Below are 14,364 nucleotides of genomic sequence, written 5' to 3'. Positions count from 1 at the left end.
CGACATTAGTAACAACGAACTTCCTTAGCGTTTGACGGAGTATTGGGGATAGCAGGCACATTCTACTGCACGAGCCACGTGTACATGAGCTCGGCACTTCGCACAACTTCGGGAAATTGATAAAGAATGCGAGTGTGAGCTTTTCTTTCTTGCTCTTGTAACAGCTGACATACGATCTCGCGATAATCAGCATGCAATTCCAAATCTCGACTGCCCCAGCATTTTTACTTTCTAACCTATGTAAAGTATGAGTATCGTAACGAAAGAAAAATTTCGAAAATTTTTTTGGCAGAAATACACGTTTTAAGACCACCTGATCATATTGTGACTATTAAAATTTAGGCACCTTCCTGAATGTTTTTCTCGAAAATACGTAGGATTTCGGAGGTATGTATATTCACCAAAAATTATTGTAATCGACACCCACAACTAAAAATAATTTTTCCAGAACGATTTGAAATATTTTAATTTTGTCGAAAAATTTTTCGACTTACTCGAATTTTTTTCTCGGAAGTGCGTAGGATTTCGGAGGTACGTCTATTCATAAAAAATTATTGTAATTGACCCCCGCAATCGAAAATAATTTTTTCAGAACGATTTGAAATATTTTTTTTTCGCCGAAAAATTTAGGCACCTACCCCCTGTCGACTTTTCTTAAAAATTTGTTTTTTATTTTTGATAATTTTATATGACACCCTACAGAAAAGTTGTCTAATACTTTTTTGTAGACACCCATGAGCTCTACTTCAGAAAAAAGTTTCATTGAAATATATTCACTATCGTAGGAGTTATAGCTGTTTGAAAATTGGACCATTTTTATGGGGGTTTTCTCATTTTGCGGGGTCAAGGACCAACTTTACGAATATTTTTGCAATTTGCACATATTCTCCACCAAAATACGCGTATTTTACTTTTTTAAACATTAAAATCGTCCAATCCGTTCAGAAGTTATGACGTTTTAAAGATTCGCATGAAAATTCGAGCAGACATTTCTGGCCAGAAATTATATTTTCGGTAAGGAATTTTTTTCTCGAAACTGAGTAGGATTTCGGGGGTATGTCTGTTGACCAAAAATGTTTGCAATTGACCCCAGCAACTAAAAATAATTTTTTCAAGACGATTCGAAAGTCTTTTTTTTCATCCAAAACTTTCAGCACTTACTCGAATTTTTTTCACGAAAGTGGGTAGGATTTCGGGGGTATGTCTATTCATAAAAAATGATTGTAATTGACAGTGAAACAGTCACTGCCATCTATTTGATCGCAATACATCAAAGATCGATGCTGTTCTTGAAAATCTTAAAATTTGTCACGCCAATATTTAATCTATTAGTTAAAATTAGTAAGGGAAACATTCATTCGGAGATATTAAATATTGGTTAGAAAAATAAGTTTTATTGTACTTTATTGTAAATATAATTCCTTGGATAATACATTTGCTTTTATCGTGTCGTTTAATTTAATTAAAACGCATTTTGTAATTTCTAAATTGTTCATAGCACCAAAATGCCATGTACATAAAATACTATTTACGCAATATAAAATAAGTCCGTAGAAGTTTCGCATTTATGTCGGAAGTACAAGTTATATGTTATATGGCTCGCGTTAATATCTAACCAGATAATTATTTTTTTTTCTGAGATTATTACTCTGCTCTGTTCAATATCTAATACGAATATCTTACTTTTCTAGATATACTATAGCAATTTATATTTTTCATTATCTTCCTTTGGATTTTTTTGAAAAATAATGAATATTTTACAAACGTCTGAGTATATATAAAATTATACATCATTAGTGACTTTGGCATGTTGACAGCTTTACTTATACACGTAAATGTTCATCAACAGGAAAAAATACATATTCTTATACTTTGTACTTTCAAATTTCTCGGCGGCTCAAACTCCTTATAATGACATTGTTGTTATTATAGCAACGAATTTTACAATCTCAAGCGTAAAAATATTTTAATTAAAGTATATGATTTCATGTTGTCAAAATGAAAGTTTATTGTTGCAAATATTTAGACCCCCGATAATCGCAAGATATAAAATCGGCATTACAGCGGTCAAACAAATGCAATACAATAATTTCGTAAAAAATGTTTTACATGACAAAATTGTCGTTATAATACCGTGTGTCTGCCGTGGAGCCGTAATTTTTATCTAATACATTATTGACTATTAGTGCACTATATACAGATTGCTCCATCGCATGTTTGTTCTAATTTCGTTGTGGTTTCTGTATTTGATTCCGAGAATGACCCGTAAAAGATTCTTTTTCGACAACAACAAAAGCGATCGAGGAGCTCTGTTAAATCATTCCTATCAGAATCGTCCCTATAGAGTCCACTAGATGCTTCGTCTGTACATGCTGCTATGAAAGTTTGTAAATCATTTTTCGGAAAACCGTCACGATAATAAATCTTAATCGTATCATAGGCGTCCATTATCACAGAAATAAATAAACTTAAAATAACGTAAATGAACAACAAAATAAAGGTATATAAATAAATTCTAAAGTACCACCACAACATTGTCGATTTAAACGACGTTATGGTAAATGTCGCGAACATGTCGTCACCGTTTATAATAGAGAATAGGCATTCGGAAGTCGTGGCGAGCGATCGGAATTTTATATGATATGGGCCCAAAATTAACCAACCACAAAACGTAAAACCAGCATAAATAAGAATTGCGCATATTAGAAACCGTGCGAGCTTAGGGGCAGCTTTTTTTAACGTTAAAATAACGACGTTGTAGGTTTTAAAAAAACCGAGGTATCGCAATACACCAAACCAAACAAATAAATTTCCAGTGCCAAGAAATATGCTACATAAATTCCAATAATCACTGCTATACTGTTTTTGTTCGATTTGTTGTTTCATTGCCGATCCAAAAATAATTAAAAGATCATTGACGATAATCATTAAATACCAAAAATTTAAAAATTCTAATCTTCCTTCGAAACTCAATATCTTACCATATGTTTTCTTAAAAAAACTGATGGTTTCGAATTTTAATAACTGTGCCCGGTATATAGCTCTGGAGCACAAAGAAAGAGATAACGAACAAATAAAAATTACTAGTAAATTTAGTAATGTCCTTAAAATTGATTCGATACGACTATTCGTGATATAACGTGTATCGCCTTTACATTGCAACCTTTTTGGTTCTGCATCTAACGAAAGCAACATTTGTCCATCGAAATCACGATTATCAAAATCAATATTAATATCAAATTTATAACAATCCGGTGGTGTTATAGGTCCGGCAGCTCTTAAGTTGATTGTTTTTAGGGAAAATTTTAAACGAGCGTTAACAAGGGCTGAGAAATTTACACTGATCTCTTGTTCGGACAATAAGTTCTTTGATGTATTAAATTCGTTGTAAAACTTGTAAGTTATATTTAAGCAAGTTTCTATGATTTCTTTATCAAAAACATAACTTTCATTAAAACCAAATACAATACCTTCTTTGTATTGATATAAACATAGAATAACTGGGACTACTGAATTGTCTTCTGTTATGTACGAATACGATCCAATTGCGTTACTGACATTATAGTAACCATCTAAAGCATAATCAATTGTACTATAGAATTCATCTTGTGTATAAATTGCCATAGGGCCAGTTACTGGAGGATAAGCTGGTACCTAAAGATAATACCATTACATTTTAAAATCAATTGTATTGGTTTTAAACATATAGTTTTTATAATAAATAAATGTTGAATAATATGTTACCTCGCGAAGAGCATCCCATCCTTTAAGAAATAGGTGTGAAAAAGCTAGTCGATTATCCCAAGCATAGTTTACATGCATGTAATTACTATGTGCAAATAGACATAGTTGTACGGTCACCAATATAATTTTAATAACTTGCACAGCAAATTTATATGGAAAACGACGCTTTGCTTGCCATTTTTCGATTGGGTTCATGAAAAAGAATTTCAGTTTTCTACGCATCTTTTCTTCCGCAAATGTCACATTATAAGTAGGATGATCCGTTATAGTTGCCCGATGATGGCTATAAACATAAGAAAATTTCTAATGTAAACTAAAAAGTATATTAATGTTCGATTTAAGCAACCTATCATATAAAATGTTTTTCTTTTACTTTTGCGCTCGATAGTATAGATGCAACTGTATTCTTATGACAATTTGTATCTATGAACATATAACATAAAAAATAAAATACATTTATTGGTCAGAATAAATAGTCACATAATATAAAAAAAATAAACATATTTTTTAAAAAGGTTAAGTACTTGATTTATCAGAAGCATTTAAAATATCTTTTAACTTGTTTATGACAATGATTGTGTCTAGTAATATTTGTCAAATCTATCGTCGTGACTGTAAAAAAAATACATTTTAAAAAACATATTTTCGTTGTAACTTAGTTGTTGAACAAAATATAATTTTGTAAAGAAATCTAGTCGTAGGAGAATGTTCATAACTTTAATAACGTGTCATAAAGATACGATATTGAGCGCAATACTCTATTGTGAATGATGCATCAGTTGACAAAGGAAAATAGTGATACGAAGGTTACATTAACGTCCATATTGATCGAAGATCGTGCGAAGAAATGAAAAACGATAATCTGCGAATCAAATCTATGAATAGTGCGATTAACTTACAAACCTTGGACTGGTCTCATTCTCGTTGAGCAGTCCATTTTCACCAGCCACTTCATCCTCACTCTCGGATCCATTGCTCCATGAATGTTTAACGAGAATATTACTTTCCGAGTACATTTTTCTTCCTACATTTCTTTCTCGTGGTTCCGACATTTTGTAGGAGTTGTTGAACAATACTCAAACAAACCTAAATTGTCGATTAAAAATGTTTTATCCCGCGGAATTATTGTCCCAGTTTCCGACGGACAATAGAAGATCAAGAAGTTGTTCACATGCGTTGATCTGCGTAGTAACACGAGAATGATTATTGAGTGACATTGGTTTTCGTCACGAAATTATACACAGTACCGAACGAAAGCAACGTTCGCAACGTACTGGATCGTAAAACACAAAGAAAGGCGATTGCGATAATATCACACTGTTAGCAGTAGCCATCGGACGCCATCCAATTCACGTATCAAACTTTACTGATTGGAGCGCTGCTTTGGCTATTTATGAAACCAACTGATCACAGTATAGGGTTGAGCGGTGGGGAGAATGCAAATTGTTAGATGATCGTGTAAAGCTTCTCGTCATAAATATCTGATGTTATATTCTCCAAAATAAGAGATTGAATCACATACGAAGCAGAAATATTTATTCAAAATATTTTTAAGGTCGTAAGACGTATAGCAATAATTCCATTTAGTAATATCAAAGGATCAAATTTCACTTAAAATGCTGCACGGTCTGTATCGCACTTGAAATCTCCCAAGTAATTAAATGCGAATACCTGTTATCGCTAGTGTTTATAAATTTAAATTACAAATGCAATTATAATTAATTTACACAGCACTCAGGGTCAACCACGATGGATACACAAGCACTATTCTGGTAAAGCGTCTAGAGTTGAAAGCGAGGTTATCTATCAATTATCAGAGTTCACGAAAACAAAGCACAGCCACGCGAGAAAAGGGATTAAATCCACGTAACGGTAGGTAATCGGATCAGAGTATTCCTTCCTTTTGTTTAGCACGACCAATCGCTTATTCGTGACTCGTCGCGAGAAATGGAATACGTAGATGACAGACCGTGATAGGAAAGAGATCAGCTGATGTAATTCGATGGAAATACGAAAGTGTGAATTTGGTGGGTGAGAGACAGCACGCGGATGATTCCTCCGCGTGCGGTGATCGAATGACAAGGGGGTGGTGCGCGCGTTTCCTTTCGTTACGAGGATCGGCGCGCGTTGCCGGTGCAGCTTCTGCGCGAGCGTATCGGGTCTCGCAACACACACGAGCGATGCGTCCTGCCGCGCGCGCGAAGTGCCTAGGAGAGGAAGCGCAGCGGCGAAGCCGAGCTAAGCTCGGCCTTCCTCGACCGACCGTAGGCGCAGTCTCTCATCGTCAGTCTTTCTCGTTCCTAGATTCGAGGGAGCACACGCTTTCGGAGTCTGAGCTATCTTGGAGTGTGTCCACTTTGTCGCTAGCCATCAGCTATCGTCCTCGGTCACCGATCCGTACGTCCCGTTCTCGCTGTTCATGCGACTCTCACGGTGCTGTGTACAGTGTCACGAAGTGTTATTTTGTGGGGTGCAGTCGGTATCGTCGCAAGGATAAACACATCGTAGAGGCCAGACGGAATTGATTCCCTCTCTTTTTACTCCGATAGATTACTTTTTCTCGATTTCCACAGAGGCGGACGGGTTCGCCGTTTACCGGAGTCGCGTCGCGCGACTTGTCGAATACAAGTCCAACGAGCGCGATAAGCATGGTGGATCAACAGCAGACGGATCAGCAACAGGAAGCTGTGCCAAGCGTGGTGGAGTTGAACGTGGGCGGTGTATTTTACACCACCGCTCTGACCACCCTCACCCGGGAGGGCGATTCTCATCTGGCTGCTTTGTTTTCGGGTAAAACGCCGGTAGAGAAGGATGCAAAGGGAAAGTATTTCCTGGACCGCGACGGGGTGCTCTTCCGTTACGTCCTCGATTTCCTGCGCAATCAGGCGCTGGTCCTGCCGGAGGGTTTCCGTGAGAAGGAACGATTGAAGCAGGAGGCGAATTTCTACGGTTTGCCCGGATTGGAGCGTGCCGTTCTGGAGAACGGTAAATCCTCTGGATCCCTTGGCTCCTCATCGGGTAAGAGAGCGCCCGGATACATTACGATTGGTTATCGTGGAAGCTTCGCGTTTGGTCGCGAAGGTCTGCCGGATGTGAAGTTCCGGAAACTCTCGAGGATCCTCGTGTGCGGTCGCGTGACTCTCTGCAGAGATGTTTTCGGGGGGACGTTAAACGAGAGCCGCGATCCGGATCATGGTACCTCGGATCGTTACACCTCCAGATTCTTCCTCAAGCACAGTTCCATCGAGCAAGCGTTCGACATGCTTCAAGAGCAAGGATTCAAGCTGGCAGGTAGCTGCGGTTCCGGCACCGCTGGCACCAATTCCGAGCAGCTGAAACCCGGCATGGACACCGAGGAGAATCGTTGGAATCATTACAACGAGTTCGTCTTTGTTCGCGAGTAAATACCGTTCCTTGTTCTTTCTTGGGTCTGAGTTAGCCGAAGAGGCTCGGTTGTTCGGAGTAGCCGGTGTCTTCCCGACAGAATCGACGATGTATATATCCAGTTCCAACCACGAGGTTGGAATTTCGGGATCTTCCGTTATCGTCGACGACCACGACACCGAAACAAGTTGGCTTCCTGAAGATTTTCTTTCACGGACTGGAGTTACACGGGCCGGTAGAATAAAGAGTAGATGAACTTTTTGTCGTTACAAAGGACATCGTGTATGTACTATTAAAACTCGTCGAGCTGCTAGAGCGACAATATCACGCATCCCTCTTTTAAACAAAATATTTTCTTCAACCGATGGAGACGCGACGCCGTCGCGTTCGGAACGGAACGAGAAGTTTCTCTCTTACGAGGAGTCTTTGTTTAAATTATCAGACTCGTCTCGTACGCGTATAGCTCGACGCGGGAGTCGAACGTCGGTCGGAGTACTTTGAAAACGTAACAAAGCCAAGTTCGTTTAGCTTAATTCCACGAGACGAAGACTAATTGGCTGTGGTACGAAGACCAAGACACGGAAGAAACTTTGAAGACGACCAAGAGGGTAATATTGGATCGTCGGATCTTTAAAACTTTGTTTTAATGCTTGATGTTTTGGCGAGAGTGCACAAAGCAGAACCTGTTATCGTAACATTTGGGAGCAAATTAGATCGAACAATAGGAGGAATCGGTATTCGATATGGCCACTTTTTCAAATTCACGTACAGTAGGTGTCTAACCAGAAATATAATTAGCTATTTTATTTCGAACGATACGGAACAATATTTCAACGATATTTATATTTTAATTAATACGTGACTTTAAGTTGTCCCTTGTATTCCAACAGTTTTATTCAAACTTGCTCTCTTCAAGCTTCTAGGCTTCAATAATGACAGAGTGTAATTTACGAATGTACACAATCATGTTTATTCAATGTACTGTAGATGCGTGCAAGGTCTGTTTGCTAATAGATTACTAAGGCAATCTATCAGTGTATCGATAAATGTTTCACGATGCGTTACTCGAAGCAAGAGAGAAAGCAAAATACTACCGAGGATCCACCATTCCAAAAAATGCTCCGGATAAAATAATTAAAGCTTCTATTGAATAGTTGCTGTGATTCGGCGTATCTAATATTTAAATTCATTAGAACTAGGCTGAAATTAAAATCAAGTTTATTTATCGTTCTAACGCTGTTTTGGAAATCTCTGGTCACTTTTATGGGCTTCAAGGTCAGTTTAAAGTCATTACAAAACGCGAGAAAAAATATTATGTACTTCTGTTTGACAATATTGGACCTAATCACATTTGTAATTGTCCCGTTTCTGGCCACCTCGAATTATATACCTGGTCACAATATTACACCGTTATAAATAAAAAGACTATCGCCAGGAAAATACGATCTTAACTTCAATATTGAAGATCGGAGACTCGAGTTTACTCGAAAGATTTGACGCAACGTTTCGGCGAAGAAAACAAAATCGAGTCTTCTGAGTGGTTCTTACCGATTTTTCAATCATTGCAAAAACATGCCTGAACGGAATCTTTACAAAACATTAACAAGACCAAGTAGTGCGAATCGATAGTTGAACGTCTTCGAATCGAATTTGAAAACGTGTATGAAAGCAGGCGAAGAGAGATTAACTGGGTGTTCAGCCAACGTTTCTCTCCTGACGTTCATCCTCGTCGATCCTATCATCCGGGCGAGCTGGGAGGAAGGGTAGACGAATTCAAGATTCAGCTTCAAACAACGCTGGTCGACTGTTCGTGGTTGAGTTTGATGTCGGACAGGATGAATGTGTTGTACAGGAACGAGCCTTGTATGTACGTATCGTGTAAACGTAAATTGTGTGTACGTACAAGCCAGCGCGGTGTTAAACATACGTAAAGCGATCCGAATGAATGCGTATCTCGAAAGATACTGGAACGATTCTTTGTTAGAGTCTTAAAAACGGAATTGGTCTGCGTGCCACGCGCGTAAAGACCCTGATAGAACTAGGTGCATGCATATAGTGATGGGACTGAGACAGTTTTGATGCTTTTTATACATTTACGATTGAAAATTAAAGTATTCCAAGAAACGTCTTCAAACGATTTCAGATTTAACGAGACAAGCGACTATCGTATCGATACTTCTCAATTGCGTAAAGTTTGGTACCTGTTTAATTACATTAAAAACTCGTCAAAGATAACAAAAAGCGACGGTAACAATCGATAGTCTGAATTTCAAACGTAATTAGCAACTTCTTAAGGGAGTATTCTAGTCTAGATGTCAATTTTTTATGCTTTTTCGAATTAAAACAAAAAAATTATACCATTACTATAGATTTGACCTAGTGTACACAATTTTTTCATGTAAAAATATTTAAAATCGTTACAGTGGTACCCCTTTGGTTATTACGATTTTCATGATTTCGACCGTTTTATTTATTTAAAGCGAATAAACCGGAAATCACTTTGATCGGTATAAACGTGGGTAACATCAGTTGCAAAAATGAAGAAAAATATTAAAAAATAAAATTTTGCCAACACTTTGAAGCTGGTGTATCGATTTTTTGTTGTATTTTTTGCGTTCAAAAAAATGTAGTAAAAACATCGGATTTTGACAATTTTGGTACGGACGATGAAGGTGATTGGTCAGCTAGAATTGGAAGTATCGTGGGAAATATTTAAGAAAATCACGTTTAGAGTTTTATATACGAATTCATCAATATCCATCAGTATAAATAGTTTCGAGAACATATAAATCGATTTTTATCGATTTTTTGAAGGTTCTAGATTAGAATACCTCCTTAAAGTTAGAATGTAATAAATATTCCATAATTGATCGCGCTGAATCTTTAAAATTAAAGAGGAAGAAATAAATGTAACGAGTAATAAGAGTAATAAGAACAACAATTGTATTGAAATAATGATTCGTAGATTTCTATTTGATTATCTTCCAAACTTATTAGTAATTCAAAAGTGATTTTCCCACTATTTTTACCACCAAATTGATTTTGTTTCTTATCGGTGATGATACGAGCTTTAATCGAGACCAAGAATTTATACAAAATTAGAGCATTCTTTTTAAAGAATGGAAAATCGCACAAATACACCGCGTGAAAAATATCCAAATAATCTTCTAGATAAAAAAGTTTATTCGAAGTTTTTCGAGTAATGCACAACGTCTGATTAGCTACATTGTTGTCCTGTTTAGGTCTTGATGATATTTGGTGTTTGAATCGTATCGATATTTTACTAATACCAATGACAACTTGTTTCAATATCTGTTTGAGACTTGAGCGTAATGCTCTAGAATAGTTATCGGTATTAATAAGTACGTCATTGGGTCCCATCACTGGTTTCGTGCATAAAATCGTGACCTAAGTACCATAGAGAGATAATTTGTTGGCTAAGAACCTATAAACAGAAATCCCCGCTCTTATGACACTCTAGGTAGTAGTAGAATCTCCATATTCACGAGAGATACATTTTTGTTCTATTCATGGTTAATAATCTAAGCTTATGTCGTCTAATATGATTCTATCTTACTCTATCACGATACGTTTCGTTTGCGAATTGTAGTTGCGATCGCCTCAGCCAATAACGAGAATGCGTGCGAGGTACAGGCGTCGCTATTCGCTGTTACGCTACAGCCAATCAGCGCGCCCAGCCATCAAGTCATTTCTCTACGGTACAAATAAGTACAGGAACATTCGCTTTCGACGTGTCGTGTCGCGCTTAGAGTTCGACGCGTTCCATACCATAGGCGTCGAACGGCAAATAGTTGCAGGATCTCTGAGAGGAATTTTATCAGTGGGTACAAAGTCTCTTTCGGGCCTATTTTGTTCTGTTTTCATTCACTACAGTGAATGCGATATTTTCAAAAAATTAGAGACAATTTTCAGCTCTCCTCCCGGGGCCCAGGTACGATGTAACCCTGGCCTCGAGCCTCTCAACGACCCTGAATAGTAACATTAATCGTGTATTCACCGTGAAAACGTAGACGTTTCGTGTCTGGAACCGTCGCGCAGTAGCTCGATCGACGTCTCTGCAGCTTCTCGTCTGGAAATCGCTAAACGTTCCGAATCGTTTGATCAATACCCCAGCATCTAGCGCGACAGGGTGTAAAAGTTTTCGAAGAAAACAACGCGACGTACGGGGACGTTGGTCGATTTGCCGGACGAGAAAATGAGCGAAACGAAACTGGCCGTCGGCGACGATGCGACGGACAGACGCGAGTTGGATTTTCCGAGCGGATTCTTCTTCTTTCCACGATGAGAAATAAACTTCGTCGAATTAAAAACGTCGGGACAGACGTCGATGACCTTGCCGTTTATAGTTTATCGTGATTATCGATTATCGTGATTGGCCCGATATCAAGAGGTATGCGATCCAGATTTTCCGTTCAAGATCTGACGCCATTTACGAAACATCCGTTCGTCCCGTGATAGCAACGAGTTTGGGGACGTTTCAATTTCTGACAAACATCGAATACAAAAGATCCACGAGATCCTAGGAACGCAACGGTATACACACAGATTTTACTCTGGATTTTTTTGAAGAGTCGTCCATTTTTCAAGACGAACGACCGCGGGATCGCTAAACAGGGCTAAATGGTTCCTTTCAGGGATATTCGAATACCTAGATCCGTACATACATCGACCCGGGAGACTCTGAATTTCACGCGATGCCGGTTACCTCTTGTTGTGCTCTCTTTATTTTCGTATTTTTAACTTGAAACACACGGTCGGATTGATAACGGCCGTTCTCCCGTTGCAAGACAATCTTATCGACGACTTGCGTGGACGTAGATTCTTTTCCTTTCACCACGCTACCTCTTGTTAGATTTCGAATAGAATTGTTTACGGCGCGTTGCGTTCGAATCGGAATCGTTACGACGACTCACAGTGGTACGAATCCGGAGAAACGCGATAAAATATCGCTGCGCTAACGCTTTATTATTTTTCGACTTTCGGGGTTCCCTTGGTTCACAGAATTTAATTTTTCAATTTTTAGTTAAAGCATTTATTTGAATAAAACGAATATACATGGGTATAACAATATATTTGTAACGTTTATTTGATTAAATCGTTAATTTTATTATATAATTAATATTTTTATTTCGATTTAAAAAATATCGAATAAATAGTTTTTTTTTATTTCTTATTTAAAATTCTTATCTAGATAAGTTTGCTCATCTTTGGGTAATGAATATATGTTAATTTAATTTTTATTTTTTAACTTTGTTTACAGGTGTCCTCTTGGGTTGTCTTATGTCATCTTTAGATTAACACGTTCTTTGAAATTGGAAAATTGTTTGTGAGGTATAATTTCAATTTAGTTATTTTTTCCTGCACTTTTATCAATTGAATTCTTTAATATTTTAATTATTTTCTTTCTATATATTAGTTTATATGGATTTTGTGTTACAGGACTTGTTAGTACGAAATCCCTCAGTCTGTTTTGGGAAATTTTGTTCAAGTACGCGAATGTAAGTTTATTTATTAATATTATTTCTTATTATTTTTGTAGTACATTGTGCTGCATTATACTATTTATATTTTATTATATTCTATATGTGTTTATTCTTTGATTTTTTATAATTTTTCTCTTAGAAAGGGTCAATAATAAATAAAGCTTAATCTTAATATACTATATTGCTTTGTATGACTCTATACGATTACTTTTATATGAATTTATGTTACTGAAAATTGAAGAATAACATTTTCAAAAGCTAGCAGAGACAGCATTTTTGTGATCGAACGAGATTCGATGGTTTTCAATTCGATTTTATTTGAATAATATTATTGAATCTCTATAAATCATCGTTAAAATTTTCATTTTTCGAGAACAAATACTTTTTTTTTCCTTTGTATTTTTTTTTATTTTCATATATTCTAGGATCAAATTCTGTATTACAGTGAATTATTCGTCACGTTTAACAACGATAAACTCAACACGAAACAAATTAATTGTGCAATTTAATTTCAAATTTTTATCGAACAAATCACAGATTAAAAATTGTTTATTTGTCCAAAGATTTAAAAACAAAACTTATTTATTATATCTAACGTGCCCAACAGATTAGGAAACGAAATTTTTTCTTTTAGTAAAATTATTTATTTAAAATTTTGAATGTTTTATTAAAACGAGAGTTGTGTCCATCTCTGTACCATCGAAGTAATTTTTCGTACGTTATTCATATTTTTTTTTTTTATATATTTATATAACGATTAATTTACACGCTTTATTTTATACAAATGTGAACTGTTTGTATACAAAGTTTTTACTCTTGTTTCGTGTTTCAAGCATTATTATACGTGGAAGGTATCTCTTAAAAAAACAAAATTTGTACAGTCGGTGAACAAGTCGAAAATTTGATTTAGTTTCGTACAATTTTGGGCAATATAGTTGGACCACTGTGCGAGTGTCGTTGTGACAGTGAATACAGTGAAAACTTGATAAATGTCCTCAAGAGTTGTTCCGTTAGTTATAAATTTTTATTCCCACCACTAGAGAGATCCCCCTTGAATTAGTGAAACGAAGTACAACCAGAGACGTAGCGGCCTTCTTTAAAAATCTTTATTGCCTTCGTCACCTTCGTTTAAATACTCCTGTCAGTGTGATCACATTATTGTACAGAAAGAAGTTATTTATTTTTTATTTTTTATTAATAAAAATTTTACTATCATGTAGGGGAGATTTTTCTGATTAAAATGAGACTAAACACATAAGTTAATACATAAATCGGTCAATATTTGGTAGCATAATATTGAATTATTTCTCTTTTTGTTTATCCTTCTTGTGCTGTCCTTTTCCATCTTCGAAAACATCAAAGAACGACACCTTTTCGAGGTACTGGGTAGATTTATCGAATAGGAGGTAGCTATTTTCAAACGGAACGCTTCCGCTGTTCCGTAAGTGATCAGAAACTGCAACACTTATAAGATAGGAGGTTTCGTTAGCTACCTCTGTTCGATAAATCTACTATCCACTGACCTTGCGAAGATACGAATACGCACATGTTTTGGAGGTGCCATTAAATACCTTTCCCTAACTCCACTGAGACATTTCACTTGAAATTGAACACGTTTTGGCACAGAATTTCAGATTTTGCGCAAACTGAAATATTTTCAGAAATGTAATGTGTAACGGATATTTAAATTGGGGCGATAAATCCTCTTTCTTCTTTAGCTACTGACTCTTTC

The 14,364-nt window shown here is 36.5% G+C and overlaps 2 protein-coding genes across 5 annotated transcripts; one reads left to right on the top strand and one right to left on the bottom strand.

Moving 5' to 3' along the window:
• Nucleotides 1-1,383: 1,383 nt before the first annotated feature.
• On the bottom strand, nucleotides 1,384-5,785 carry LOC143349406 (mucolipin-3). 3 transcript variants are annotated; one of them, XM_076780760.1, is made up of 4 exons: nucleotides 5,019-5,785; nucleotides 4,648-4,925; nucleotides 3,745-4,027; nucleotides 1,385-3,654 (listed from the first exon to the last, which is right to left on the bottom strand). In XM_076780760.1, the coding sequence occupies exons 2-4, from the start codon at nucleotides 4,794-4,796 to the stop codon at nucleotides 2,191-2,193; spliced, it is 1,896 nt and encodes a 631-aa protein (XP_076636875.1). In that variant the 5' UTR covers nucleotides 4,797-4,925; nucleotides 5,019-5,785; the 3' UTR covers nucleotides 1,385-2,190. The 3 variants fall into 3 exon arrangements, with proteins under 3 accessions (XP_076636957.1, XP_076636875.1, XP_076636790.1); XM_076780842.1 differs by having other exon boundaries at nucleotides 1,384-3,654; nucleotides 4,644-5,785; XM_076780675.1 differs by having other exon boundaries at nucleotides 4,648-5,785.
• A 36-nt stretch (nucleotides 5,786-5,821) lies between these two features.
• Ktl (BTB/POZ domain-containing protein Ktl) lies at nucleotides 5,822-12,716 on the top strand. 2 transcript variants are annotated; one of them, XM_076781031.1, is made up of 3 exons: nucleotides 5,822-8,995; nucleotides 12,410-12,480; nucleotides 12,589-12,710. In XM_076781031.1, the coding sequence occupies exon 1, from the start codon at nucleotides 6,393-6,395 to the stop codon at nucleotides 7,146-7,148; it is 756 nt and encodes a 251-aa protein (XP_076637146.1). In that variant the 5' UTR covers nucleotides 5,822-6,392; the 3' UTR covers nucleotides 7,149-8,995; nucleotides 12,410-12,480; nucleotides 12,589-12,710. The 2 variants fall into 2 exon arrangements, with proteins under 2 accessions (XP_076637146.1, XP_076637064.1); XM_076780949.1 differs by having other exon boundaries at nucleotides 12,410-12,716.
• The last annotated feature ends 1,648 nt before the right edge of the window (nucleotides 12,717-14,364 follow it).

This window comes from Colletes latitarsis, chromosome 1 (genome assembly GCF_051014445.1).
Source record: "Colletes latitarsis isolate SP2378_abdomen chromosome 1, iyColLati1, whole genome shotgun sequence".
NCBI lineage: Eukaryota > Metazoa > Arthropoda > Insecta > Hymenoptera > Colletidae > Colletes > Colletes latitarsis.
The sequence above is the reverse complement of the archived record's forward strand: the minus strand, read 5'-3'. Positions and strand labels throughout refer to the sequence as shown.

What these genes read in the sequence shown, in the direction of transcription:
- LOC143349406 (XM_076780675.1), bottom strand. Translation starts at nt 4,796, where the DNA reads ATGTCGGAACCACGAGAAAGAAATGTAGGAAGAAAAATGTACTCGGAA. An exon ending in GAGAATGAGACCAGTCCAAG is followed by an intron (nt 4,028 to 4,647) that starts GTTTGTAAGTTA and finishes TTATGTTTATAG; the next exon opens with CCATCATCGGGCAACTATAA. An exon ending in GATGGGATGCTCTTCGCGAG is followed by an intron (nt 3,655 to 3,744) that starts GTAACATATTAT and finishes TATTATCTTTAG; the next exon opens with GTACCAGCTTATCCTCCAGT.
- Ktl (XM_076780949.1), top strand. Translation starts at nt 6,393, where the DNA reads ATGGTGGATCAACAGCAGACGGATCAGCAACAGGAAGCTGTGCCAAGC.